General features: G+C 40.9%; 2 protein-coding genes across 2 annotated transcripts; one reads left to right on the top strand and one right to left on the bottom strand.

Moving 5' to 3' along the window:
* Positions 1 to 398: 398 nt before the first annotated feature.
* Positions 399 to 2719, bottom strand: alkbh4 (alkB homolog 4, lysine demthylase). Its single transcript, XM_068716439.1, has 3 exons — positions 2594 to 2719; positions 1577 to 1765; positions 399 to 1450 (listed from the first exon to the last, which is right to left on the bottom strand). The coding sequence occupies exons 1-3, from the start codon at positions 2717 to 2719 to the stop codon at positions 929 to 931; spliced, it is 837 nt and encodes a 278-aa protein (XP_068572540.1). The 3' UTR covers positions 399 to 928.
* Positions 2720 to 3852: 1133 nt separating this feature from the next.
* On the top strand, positions 3853 to 12633 carry lrwd1 (leucine-rich repeats and WD repeat domain containing 1). Its single transcript, XM_068716438.1, has 16 exons — positions 3853 to 3911; positions 5025 to 5111; positions 5347 to 5581; positions 6660 to 6779; positions 6982 to 7128; positions 7241 to 7333; positions 7527 to 7886; positions 8022 to 8136; positions 8288 to 8394; positions 8595 to 8805; positions 9076 to 9148; positions 9374 to 9520; positions 9879 to 9982; positions 10582 to 10743; positions 11064 to 11173; positions 11337 to 12633. The coding sequence occupies exons 2-16, from the start codon at positions 5032 to 5034 to the stop codon at positions 11487 to 11489; spliced, it is 2217 nt and encodes a 738-aa protein (XP_068572539.1). The 5' UTR covers positions 3853 to 3911; positions 5025 to 5031; the 3' UTR covers positions 11490 to 12633.
* The last annotated feature ends 1082 nt before the right edge of the window (positions 12634 to 13715 follow it).

Genomic DNA, 13715 nt, shown 5'->3' with positions numbered 1-13715 from the left:
TTTAACATTGAACATCCTTACACATTAATGAATCACTAATTATACTCCATATTATAATAGACATTCTAAAATGGGCCATTCTACATCATGAGTGATTTTACTATTGGCACTTTCATTTTTGCCCCAGTCATGTTTGTGCATATCACAGGAACATATTACTTCTACTAAAGCTAATTTTGGTGGCAATACTTTTGTTCATTACTTAAGTAAAAATTTGACTTTTTAGTATTTGTAGTGAAATTAATGAAACGCAATGGAAGCCTGGGAGGTGACTGGTGACTCCATAACTGATGACTTGAAGAGCAGTCAGTTGCAGTCAGTTGTAAATGACTGTAATGTAAAGTATATTAGTCGTAAATGAGCTGAATCACAAAACTAAAACACTTGTATGATCCTTTATTAGAAGGTGTGTTTAGCAACGTGTGAGCTGCAGCAGCACAGCGGGGAGATGGAGACCTTCACATCAACAGCCACTTCTTCACAATCTCTATGATGCTTCTGTACTGCAGCGGCTCAGATCACCTGAGTGCTGCTCACATTACAGCTCAACGCCACACCAGAGGCACAGCTGGTGTATGATGGGATGGAATCTGTGACACCCCAGTCCCAGTCACTGCTGCAGGAAATGTAAGTACACACTCTACATAAAAACAACACGGTGAGGAGAGTGTGTATGGAAGAAAACATTTTTTGTAATTTTCTTTATTAAAGACAGAGTTGAAAAGGATGAAGTCTGCAGAAAATGTCTTCTAAAGACGGCTTGTCTTGAGCCCATTTGTCCAGTTCCTCATAAATTGAGGATAACTGCATTTGTGATGCTGCATTTCATACTCTGGGTAAAAAAAAACATGTAATAATTACATATATACAATTCTATTTGACAGAAATGTATGTCTGAATTATGTCTGTTCTGCATCATCAGATGAGCCTATACTGGAGTTCCTTCAAAGCTCAAAGAAATGTTCAACAGCTGAGCTCCCAGCTCTGCCCGCTGCCCTCCAGGTAGGAACTCTGCAGACAGCTCTCTGTAGGTGCTGCAAACTCTGCGCTGCTGAACATCGTCCCTATAAATGGCATGTTTCCACCTGTGCCGGGCCTCGCCGTACAACACGACTAAAGACCTGCGAGGAAGACGAAGGGCCACGTGGACTTCCTCTGCTAGTCCCAGCTCTGGCAGACCCTGTTCAAGGGACATGGTGAGCGTGGTGCTTGATAACATGTTGAGGGTGACGAGCCGTTCCCCCCACAGCCAGGAGTCGTCTCGGTGTGGATCGATGGCGGCGCCTCGCTCAGGATGGTAGTCCAGATTGCACTGCTCCACTGGTTGAAAGCCAGCTAGACTTGGCTCTTGTTGCATTCGCAGCACTAGTTTTTGGCTCAAAGCAGGTAGTCCACTGAAGCCACCAATACGCACTTTCCTTTTCTTGAAGTTAACTTTTGGACCAAAGTCCTTCAACAATATGAGAAAAGAATTGTTTATTTCATCAGAATATAACAGCAATAATAGCAATAATGTATTAATATATATTATTATGCGCGCTGATGCCGTTCACAAAATACACGTGTTCCACCTAACCTGTTTCCTTCGACCAGACTGAGACTCAATCCACACATCCTGGTCCATCGTGCTTATCAGCCGTTTCTCCTCCTCTTCTGATATGAAGTTCTCCTGCAGGAAGACACCAGGAAACGGGAAGGACGCAGCCTCTGCATCTTTGTGAACGGCAAGGCTCGTCTCAGGATCGTACAGGAAATGATGCACAACCTTAAAAAAATAATAATAATAATGTTAGGTATACTCTTGATTAATGAGACATAGCATGCATGATATTGTCATTTCGGATGATGAAGTACAGTTTGACAGTATGAAATGTGCACGACAGTCAAAAAGTTAAGCAGAGATAAGTGAGGTGGTGGAAGAAGTACTCAGATCCTTTACTTAAGTAAATCAAAAACTTGCTTAAGTAAGTACTAGCATCAAACTTTACCAAAAGTAGTGCTCATTATGCAGAATAGCCCATTTGAGAATGATATATATTATTGCATTATAATTATTAATGCTTAAATGTTGCAGCTGGTAAAGGTGGAGCTATTTTAATTACTTTATATAATAATAGCAATAAGTCATATCGCACTTTTCAAAACAAAGTTACAAAGTGCTTTACAATAAAAACAAACAAGGCTAAATCATAGATTTAGAATAACATATTTTATATATTTGAATACATAATAGATCATAATGTATTAATGGATTTATATGTTGTACTAATAATTTAAATCTGCAGAGTAACCAGTCTCTATAGTTATGATAAGAAGAACAAGAACCTCAAAATTGAAGTTGAGTAGACTACACCACTGGACAGCTGCACAGAAACGTCTTGTAACGAGAAAAGCTGGTAGTTAACAATACGTTATTATATCGTAATAACGACAAAATACATGTTCTAAGTATCTTGTTATAACGAGAACCCCATTGATAATATCCTGTGAGGGCTTCCGTAGCTGCTATATTATTGAGTGGCGCTAGCACCAGCTGCGTCCGTTTCCTGCTGATAAAATGTGTACAATACAGTTTTGAGTCAGATATGTTTACCGTTGATTCATTGGCCTCTAATTGTCCCTCTCCCTTTAAAATGTCACACTGGAGACAGCGCCGGATGCCTTTACAAGCACAAGAAGTAACGCTGCTATCAGTAGCCATCATCACATCCTGCGTCATCAGCATCTTCTTCTTCTTTTTCTTCTGTCGCTATGTAGGTGACGAACCTGTTAAAATAAGTGAACATCGCCACCTAACGAAACGTGTTTCTGTATTCCATGTAGTCTGTGACGTATTCACAACACACTGGGAATATTGTTAGATTTTAGAGGATTATTTAAAACGTTTTCACCCCTCAGTATTTTTTTTTATTGGATTTTCAAGAGGTCCCATTGGATTTTCACATAGCACTAGAATATACACATACATATTATATACATATATACATAGCTTATGCACATACAAATATACATATACTAGCTCCCTCTCTCTCTCTCTCTCTCTCTCTCTCTCTCTCTCTCTCTCTCTCTCGATAAATATATATATATATATATATATATATATATATATATATATGTATGTATGTATATATATATATATATATATACATATATATATATATATATACGTATATGTATATATATATATATGTATATGTATATATATATATATGTGTATGTATATATATATATATATATATATATATATATATATACGTATATGTATATATATATATATATATATATATATATATGTATATGTATGTATATAAACATGTAGTGGAATGTAATACACTTTACTTAAATACAATTTCCATGTACTTTACATGAACATTTATTATTATACATATTATGCACTGTATACTTCTACTCCACTTCATTTTAGAAGCCAATATTGTACTTTTCACTAGTAGTAGTTACTTTGCAGATTTTAAGTACAAAATATCAACTTATTCAATATGATATATTGTAATGGGTTAAGCTACACAGAAAAAAAAAACACATTAAGATTGGCCCCACATTTACCAGATGCATTATTAACAGTAATCTACACTTTAATGTATCACTAAGTATAATCCAGTAATAGCATATCATATTTAGAAATGGGATATTATGCATAATGTACTTGTAGCAGAGTCTCTTTGTACTTAAGTATTGCAGTTACTTTTACTCAAGTAAAATATCAGAATACTTCTTTCACCCTGGGTTGGGCTTCTACATTCAGCCTGGAAGGCTCAGCTCAGGGCAAAAAACCAAAACTCAACTTCGGAAGTCGCTGTAAACCACGCCCACCGGAAGTACGTAGAGTTTCCCCGGGAAAGCTCAGTTGCTGCAGGAGTAGTGAGTTCATTGAAGTTGATGAAGAAGTGACTGTAAGTACTTTTTATCCACGAATATTAACCGATCAATTTTATTAATGTTTGCTTATGGAAGATAAACTATTAAGATCAGCACTAAAACTCAAGAATAAGTGGTTTATTGTCTGTTATGTTGACGTAGTAGCCTCAAGATACCAAGAAATGGGGCTTCCAACGTGGCTAGCTTACCTCTGTTGACGAGTAACGTTAATACACTTTATAACATCACATGTATCATGGTGGAACTAAAAGCAGATCTATATTTTAAAAAGATAAGACAATGCATCTCAAAATCCATCGTTGTTTTGAGGTACAAAACCTGTAGTATAGGCTGAAACATGTTAGTGTTGTTGTTATTGTCTGCAAAATGACCTCTTCTCTGTGGTAACTGCATGATAAAGCGTATTACCACTTATCCACAATGTTCAAGATCATTTTAAAAGAAAAAAACACACTTTACTGTAAACCTGTATCAAAAAAGAAGAGAAACACTAGTTGCATTTGGAGAAATTATGATTTTATCCACATATTCGCAATTGGGTGGATCATAACTCCACAAACAGCATTGTAAATTGTTGGGAGGCCAATATTAAGTATATTTATAGTCATAATCACCTCAAAACTACCACCAACAACAGGCAGATACCACAAGATGTGCCTCCCACTAACCTGAGTGAATAAAGTGAAATAATAATAATGTGAAAACAAGGTAGTAGTATGAATGCAAACTAGGCCGAACCCACTGAAACAAAGAAAACAAGTAAGAGAAAGTATAAATGAAAGCTAGAGTAAAAAAACATAAATGTAGAATAGAAAATGATACCCAAAAGTATGAGAAATACTATGAAATATGTAAAATGGGCTGTACAGAAATTCTGGCTCAGCGAGCTCCTCCAAAGTTAATCTATGCAGCGATGCAGAAGAGCACTCCGGGTGTGGTTAGAGCCCCCCCGGTGTGTCATCATAGGTGCAGCAGAGCACCATTGAAGCACCCATCAGTGATGCTGGGTGTGGTCAGAGGTGTGACAGACCTGAATCTTTCTAAAGAAGAGGGCACTGAATAAACTCTTCGCTCTACGGTTGTTTCTCTGGTATCTTCATTTTTGAATTCTGGTCTTTTTCTAACAGCTGAGCAATGGAGAAAATAACAGAGAAACTTTTACTGGAGAAGGGCTCTCCAAAAACCAACAAGCTGGAGCAGATCAAGACATTGAAGTAAGCATGTTTTTTTTGTCCTTTTGATAACTTTTGATTGTACAGTATTTGTTTTGTGGTTTGTTTAAGGTTGGTAGTTTGAAACTGAAGTTGTTTGAAAAAGCAAATAAAAACATATCTTTTTGGGGTGTTTATTATGGTGAGCTGGAAAGAAGAGTTGTCGTAGATGCACCTACACATTTAGTTTGATGTCCCACCTTGTGGAAACACTGACTTGAAGTTCTCTCATGTTCAGTTTATCCCGACTGGGACTGAAGCCTCAGGATTTGCCAGTCGGTCTGCTGTCCCGTCTCCGGTCCCTGGAGCGGTGGGACCTCTCTGGGAACAGACTGCAGGAGCTGCCCAAGAACCTGGAGCTGCCGGCGCTTTGCTACCTGGACCTCAGCGACAACCAGATGGAGGACGTGACCACGCTGGAGTCTCTCAGCAGCCTGGAAGAGCTCAAGATGGAGGACAATCTTTACATCACTGTGAGGATGCGGCTAATGGCTTTCTATTTGCTTATAGTACACCGGTTTAGTGGAGGTTGTTTTTAGTAGAAATGTTGAAAAAAAATATCCTTTTCATTTATCATTTCCACGGCTGGCTTTACATTGTAAAACTTTCACGCAGCTTTTGCTAGTCGGAGTGTGAAATGATCCATTGTTCTCTTTTGATTAGCCGGTCTTTCACCCACAGCCATGACCAATGACCAATCAAGTCAACTAATTGTATTGAAATACACTTTTTTCTAATAGTTCCGGCAACTGCCAAGTTGCATGGAGATTATGTTGCATGCAATTTGCAACCAGCAACTAGTTGCGTGAAAGTTTCCCCGTGTTAAGCTACCCTAGAACTCATGGTTAGCGGTCGTCTCAGGATTTGATTGCACTCGTCTAGTTTGCATATTCTGATTGTGTCTGAGTGGGTTTCCTCCCACTGTTGGAAGACATGCAGATTGTGTTTAGTGGACACTCAGTTGCCTGTAGGTGTGAATGGTTGTCTTTATATGTGCGCTCTGTGAGAGACTGATTAGGTTGTTCCCCACCTTTTGAGAACTGGGAGGGGGATTCTGCCCCCCCGGCACCATGCTCAGGATAAAAGGATAGTTGGAGTGGAGTTTCTGCCTTAAACAAATAGACAAGAATATTGGTATGTTGCTTTAAAAAGCAGCTACCTTTGGTCTTTACAGGAACAGTGTGTAGCGTTTAATAGGTGTGTTTTCTTTAGTGTATGAGGATCGGGTCAGTGTTTCTTTAGTTGCCCAGAAACATTCACGTTTTCACAATTTATCTCCGGTCACCGTGATATTCTCCTTCATGCGTGGCTCCAGGGAGACGTATCAGCTGGTTGCGATCCTCAACCTCGCTGCTAGATGCCACCAACGATTACCTCTGCATTCACATGTATTTTACCGTAACCCAATGCCTCATAATAATGAGCGGAGACCTCGCTTTATTGACAATTTAAGAAAATAATGTTCAAAATCAATCCCAAAGTCCCTTTCAAAATAAAATGACACCTCACTGGCTCTTAGATTTGACTGATGATGTTGTTTTTCTTCCTCAGGTGAGTGATAATTACAAGCTGATGGCGTTGTTGCCCAAACTGAGGATTCACAACGGGAAAGATGTCAGCACCAATGTCAACCACTTGCGCTTCGTCTACAGTGAGAACCTGAGGACCAGGGTATGGAACGGCTCGCTTATCTTTAGCTTTATTTTATCACATGACTGAGACTGTTAATAATCCAGTATTGTCCTTTATACTAAGTCAGGTAATGGGCTTAGTGTGATGTCACACTGCCAGTGTGGTCTCTGATAAAGTGTGTTATTGCATAAGCTGTTGCTGTTTTCCGTGTATAAACTGTCTTTGTTTTTTGTCTTTTTAGATAATTGCAGTGTGGGAGAAGAACTTCTCTCTCCCAGATCCCGTCACAGCAGAGAAACTGTCTGCTTTGGAGAAAAACTTTGTCAAAACTGCCCGTCAGCAGGTTAAATATGGACCCAATTCAGTCAGTGACTTCACCAAATGGAGGGTAAGTTCATGATGTTGGACACATTCTGGCACCTTTTTTTTTTTTATTTTTGCGTTGCCCTTTTTTTAATTTCCAGTCACCGTCTGTCTCTTTGTGTCCTTTGCTTCTTTAGGTGGAGATTATTGCTAAGGAGTATCTGTGTTCTCTGACGGAACCAAAGGAAGAACCGGAGAGCAAGGGTTCTACAGACACCAAAGAGAACTGTGTAAGATCTCAAAGGAGGACCTGCTTTAACACGTTATCTCCACCTAACTTGCTGTCGTTGTGATTCTGAAACCGCACAGTGACTTTAGAAAGTAATGGGAGTAGTATTGGGTGATATACTCTAGGGATTGTAAAGGAAATGTTGCGAGAATGATTTGATTTAAACCTTGTCGTTTGTTCCCTTTTTTTTTCAGGTTGTCTCAACGCCTACAAAGAGGAAACAAACTGTGTTAGTGGACACCAGCCTACGCCTGACGCCTCGCAAGAAACCGCGCTCGGATCTCCCAGTCGAAGCGAGTCCTCGCAAATCCAGCCTCATCGGCAAACTTCAGACGCCGACCCAGACCGGCGCCGTCAGGATGAGCCCCCGCAAGACGAGTCAGCCTCCCTCCACCCCCAGCAGAGGTCCGGTGAGGGCAGAGACGCCCAGGAGAGGATCTAAAGTGCGACCAGCCAAAGAGGTCGATGGAGCTCGGATAAAACCGAGGAGCCGAACAGAGCTGCAGAGAGACGCTGACTTGCTGTCCTCTATGAAGAGCTGCAGCAAGACACAGGTAGTGTACAGATAGACAGATCGTATCTGCAATATTGAAATGCCCAGCCCAGGACTATTAGTGTCATTAAAGTCCCCCCCCCCACACACACACACACCACTCTGCTATAATCTCCTCCTTCGTGTCATGTTTCAGCCGGTGTGTCTGAAGCCTCTCCACGTCCTGCAGTGTCACAGTAAACAGGACAGCTCGGAGGACTTCTCCACCCAGCTGTGGGCCTGTGCTTTCCAGGCGCTGCCAGATTCCACTGGTACGGTTCAACAGATTACGAAAAAAAAGTTCCCGCAGATTTATCAGGGTCTCTTTATCAAGACCTTTTTAAAAACGAGGCTTAGATTATCAAGATGAAAGGCTTTGTTTACCAGAGGAATATAGAAATGATCTGTTTCCTGGATTAACAGGCGCTGGAGGAGGAAGCCGTTTGGTTGCTACCTGTGGTGGAGACTCTCTCTGTGTCATTGACTGTGAAACCGGGATGGTGATGAAGAAATACAAAGTTCCTGGAGAGGTTTGCTCCATTAATCATCTCATAACATTGTTCTAAATGTTAGATTTCTACATCTGCATTCACAGTACACCTAGAGATATTTTTGAAGTTGCACCATATTGTTTTGAGACATTAAAGCACTTCATGTATTGGTTTTTAAGATTTATTACTGCAGTTGTCAGTATCGATCTGACGTTTGCATCCGTCGTTTCCCGCCACAGGAGTTCTTCTCCCTCTCGTGGTCCACGGTGCTGATGTCCAGAGGAGGCGGGGCCTCGGCTCAGCACTGCAGCATTCTGGCAGCTGGTGGGAAGAGGGGACTGGTCAAACTGATCCACCCCAGAAACAACGTGGCCTACGGGGAGTTCCGGGCCAGCCGCAAGGCGCTGTCGGTCCTCCGCTTCAACCACCACCAGGGAAACTTCCTCTTCAGTGAGCCGTGGTTACTTTTTCTAGATTAAAGAACTAAGCAGCGTGAGCTCTGTGTATCTGACAGTCACCCCGGTTTAGAGACAGATTAAAGAATCATTCTGCCAAATTCAAACTTCATATTTGAGCGATATCTGGCGGTGGACAAACAGTGAAGCAAATTGCAGTATTATATTTGTAAGAGACACGTAAGGTGACTGGCAAATTTATCCATATGTTATATTTTGTTTTCCTTTTTGTACTAGTGTGACAACTTTGTTTTTTCTCTTGCAGCGGGCTCATACGATAAAAAGATAGTGATGTGGGACATCGGTGGAGTGGACAGCCAGTACAACTACAAAGTCGTGTGAGTATTTATGCTTGAGTCTATATGTTTTGTGGAGATTCTTTTTTTTTCTTCACACTTTTTGACTAGAAACAAATCTACACACGTCATACATTTTATAGACACTTAATGGTAAAACTCTGCTGAAAGTTAAATTAATATTCTAAATAAACCTCATTTACATGTGTAATGGGTCCAGCAGGTTTGTGTCTGTGATGCTGAGAATCTTTCTGTTTGTCCCTCCAGTCAGCTGCTGGTGTTGGAGATCAGCACCACCCCTCTGCACATCTGCCTCCCCCCCACTTCCCCCAGCTCACACCTACTGACTGCCTGCGAGGACGGCCTGCACTGCTACAACACACTCCTCGGCACCAACAACACCGCAACAAAGAGGTAAAGGCCTCCGCAGTGTGCATGCGTGTGTGTTCTTGTATCCATAGACGTGTCAGTTTGCTCCGAGGAGCTTCAGAGTGCAGACATTTCTTATGGAAGGGGAGCTTGAGGCTGATCCAGGCCTGTTTTAAAAAGGTTAACTCAGCTGTATCTATGGATAATGAAACCGTATATTCCACTAATATACCTGTTCTTATAATAATAAACATTATTAGTATAGCACCTTTCATACAAGAAATGCAGTACAACATGCTTTACGGTAAAGGAAGATAGACAGTCTGAACATGGAGCTAGTTTCAGACTTTTTATGTAAAGATCCTGTCATTTTGTTCGTTTGTGTGTTTTTTGTTCTCTGTAGGACCGAAGAGATGGAGATAACTTTCCCGATCTATAAGAAGGAAGACAAAGACCACAACTACCACACCATTGATGGCCTTAGTTTTCTCACGGATGACATAGTGGGTAAGTGAGGCTCCTACCGCAGTCCACAACACCGCTGTAGTATTACAAACAAAGTACCGACCCTCAACAAGTGATATTGGGTCATACTGAATGTTAATAGGTATTTTAGCCGTGCACTCTGGCAAACAAAAATCAAAGGCATATATATGAGGACTAGGTAATGATTTATTCCGATTTACATTGTGTTTTATGTACCCAACAGTAAAATATGGAAGTTGCTATGCAGATGCCCTCTTCTGTAGACAAATATCCTCACTATTTGTTTGGTCACCACTAGATGGTGCTACAATTTAGTTTTTAGCCCCTATCTTGTAAGACCAGGACCTCATGTCTGTCTTTACATCTAACCATGTATTTAGTGAATCCAGCTATAAAACATCTAAGTGTTGCTGCTTGCTTGGTTTGCTTTTTAACTTAATGTCGAATCAGTCAGAATTAGGTCAAGTTTGCCAGCTGTGTTTTCTTAATTTTAGCGCCCTTATGAACATTAAGAATGTCTTCAATTTAAATTGTAAGATCTGCAAAAACCCTGCCCCCAGAAATCCCTTGTTTCTGTCCATACTTTTGCTTACATTTTCTCCTTTTTTTCCATCATCTAGCCTCCAAGAACTACATGCATTGTTCCATTTATTTGTGGAGCTGGAGCAGGACCAAGGCCCAGCGGCCCGACAAGAAGGACAGGACAGTTTGTGCTGTGGTTCTGGCTGAGCTGCAGTGGGCCAACACGGAGATTCCCTACCTGGCTCTCAACACCTGCCCAGGTAAGTCCCAAGTCATCCGATCAGTGAAGCTGCACCCGAGTATAACACTGGTGCTCCTCTAGCTGCTTTTCCAGTTCATCTATTTATTTTTGGTGTATTCCACTTCAGTCTCGGTTTGTGGCTGGACCAGTTCACTGTTTTTACTAAGCTTTGTGTTTCGGTATCCGAGGAGAAATACCTGATTTTGAAGTCATGTTGATATTATAGTGTGTGTGTGTGTGTGTGTGTGTGTGTGTGTGTGTGTGTGTGTGTGTGTGTGTGTGTGTGTGTGTGTGTGTGTGTGTGTGTGTGTGTTCGTGTGTTCATTCCCTCTCCCTTAGGCCAAGCCTACATAGTGTGTGGTGATGACAAAGGCAGGCTATGGACATACCACATCTCCAACTTGCACAAAAACAGTCTCCACACAGGGAAACCCATCCTTCCCACTGAGGTATCCATCTCCTCTAAATGTCCTGTTAACCATACTACTCTGCTGTCATACAATATTGTAGGGGAACCCTCTAAATATGTCACCAGAGATCTGTTCATAAGTTCTACTTGATGTGGAACATTGCTCACCACTGACACGCTAACGTGCTCTTTTGTTTTGGCAGGTGTTGGAGTGGCCGACCCCGGTAAGGAAGGACCACGGCCAGTTGGAGGGCCCCTCCATCAACAGCGTAGCAATGGACCCTGAGCTCCACTTCCTGGTGGCCCTAAGTGACAAGAATATGGTGATCGTGTGGAAGAGAGAGGTGTCCTCCTGAGCAACACGCTGTGCGACTGCAACTCATGATCGGAAGTCAGGTGTTACAAATCCTTTTATGGTTTGTTTCCCGTAACACCAACATGCTGCTCTGTCTCAGGCAACAGAGACAGACTGCAGTGGTCCTGTATCACATGTTTTACTTGTTTTCTTCATTTGTTTGGGGAAAGTGACTTTTATGTTGATGTGAGATCAACAGTGAAATCTGTTTTAAACTTTTTTTAATTTGCAGAATTTTATCCTGATATACATAAATGTTGCGGCTGTTGGGAATAGTAGCCAACTGAAGAGATTTGTCAATTGTCACTATGTGACAGATTTTGATTTAAATAAATGTAAAGTCATAATCCCCGAATGCGTGAACGCAATGGTGATTAAGCATATGGCCCACTGATGAAAGCCCGTACATATGCAGGATTACATAATGACATTCCCTGGAATTCCCGACCCTGTTTGGGTCTCTGGGAAGGGAGATCTGGAAAACTCAGCTGCAATTACCGCTTATCGCCATAGGTGCCGCCAAAGAGAACAAAATGAGAATCTTTTGAGATTGTCGCTGTAAAAGAAACGGCATATAAAAATGTCCGGTCCAACCGCAAAACATGGCGTTAAATTCACCAATAATAAGTAAATTATTCAATGTAAAGACTTATTGGAAATGTATGGGCAGAAGTATGTGTCACTAGAAACTGAAAATAAATCATTTACATTTGAATTTGAATTGCTCAACTTGAATAATTGCATTAAATTAAATTGCATTGAAAAACGGAATCTGAAAAGCACTCGAATTCAGTTTAAAGAACACACATCTGGACGTTAAAGAAGAGGTTTGGATAAGTTAAGACTGTTTTTCATCTGTTTTTTTAGGGTCAGTCTTTGGACCTTGCTGTTTAAAGTAACTTTATGTAATGTCCTGATAACATTAAGGAATGCAAACAGTCCTCACTACACAGTCAACACTGCTGTGAGGAGTAAAGAGGCGGCCTGGTTACTGACTGCTGAGATAGTAAATACAGTAAAGTGTTTCTTCCTACTGTCTAATCCTACAGTACTCCTACTGTACGTTCCTGGGTGCAACTCGCCGTGTTTTTATGTGAAGTTGTACAAATATCTTGATTTAATAAATCAAATTATTGCATTTTTAAGACTTATTTCATTATTGTGTGTGTGCATCGATATCAGTTTTACGTATACTTTTTATTTATATTTACCTCGCCATCAGACATCCCTTTCCAACGTGGAAGTGAAGCCGTTATCTATGCGCTCTTCAAAGCCGCTGGACTCCTTTGACAAAACTACCACTTGCCTCGATTGGTGAGTTTGTTTGTGTTATTGTGTGACTTTGGTGAGTCCAAACGCCCCCAAAGTCAAACAATAATAACTCAAACTAACCGGTCGGGGCAGCAGTAGCATCTCCGGTGTTCTCCGGGGTAAAATTACTGTGTTTGTCAAAGGAGTTTGTGGCATATAGCATACACTACAACAGATTTTTTTTTTTTGTGTGTGACTGAAATAGACCCACTATAAATTCTGTTGTGTGACTTCTGTCCTGCATTGCTTGTTCTGCAGCTACAACTATAGAGTAATGTATACCTCGGAGACCGGGTTGAGGACATTTAACTAATAAAGGGAGGGGGCTCTGTATCAGGTTCACAGTGTCGCAAATGTTTGTGTCAGCGTGAACAATGAAGCATGGACCAGTGGTGGAAAGCAACTAAGTACATTTACTCAAGCACTGTACTTAAGTACTATCTAGGTACTTGTACTGCACTTGAGTATTTCCATTCTATCCTCATTTTTGTAGGCAACTACTTTACTTTTTACTCCATATTTATTTATTTGTTAGCGTTAGTTACTTTGTAGATTTAAATGACTAATAGGAAAAAAAATGCAATAACTTGATATAACATAATATATTACTAAAGGTTAAGCTACACAGCAGTATATAAAGTAATTAAAATGAATCAGAATATTTCTTCTACCACCGGTAAGGACCAAATCAAGTTCTAGTTTGCAGTACATGTTAGAGTTTTGGGATAAATACCAGCTAAATACTCAGGATTTTTAAACATGCATTAAGCGTCGACCCTGTCCACTTGAGCTCTGCCGGAGTCGCAGGCGAGGATACTTGTTTATCGGCTGGGTCCGGCTGTTCCTTGCGGTTCACTTCGCTCCGCCTCTGACTGACTGATTGGTTCAGCTGTCATGGCGTCGCCCCCAGATTTCC

Source organism: Cebidichthys violaceus, unplaced genomic scaffold, assembly GCF_023349555.1.
Source record: "Cebidichthys violaceus isolate CVI_PGR_0920_01 unplaced genomic scaffold, fCebVio1.0.p SCAF_20, whole genome shotgun sequence".
NCBI lineage: Eukaryota > Metazoa > Chordata > Actinopteri > Perciformes > Stichaeidae > Cebidichthys > Cebidichthys violaceus.
Note: the sequence above shows the minus strand (reverse complement) of the source record. Positions and strands in the feature narration are given on the sequence as shown.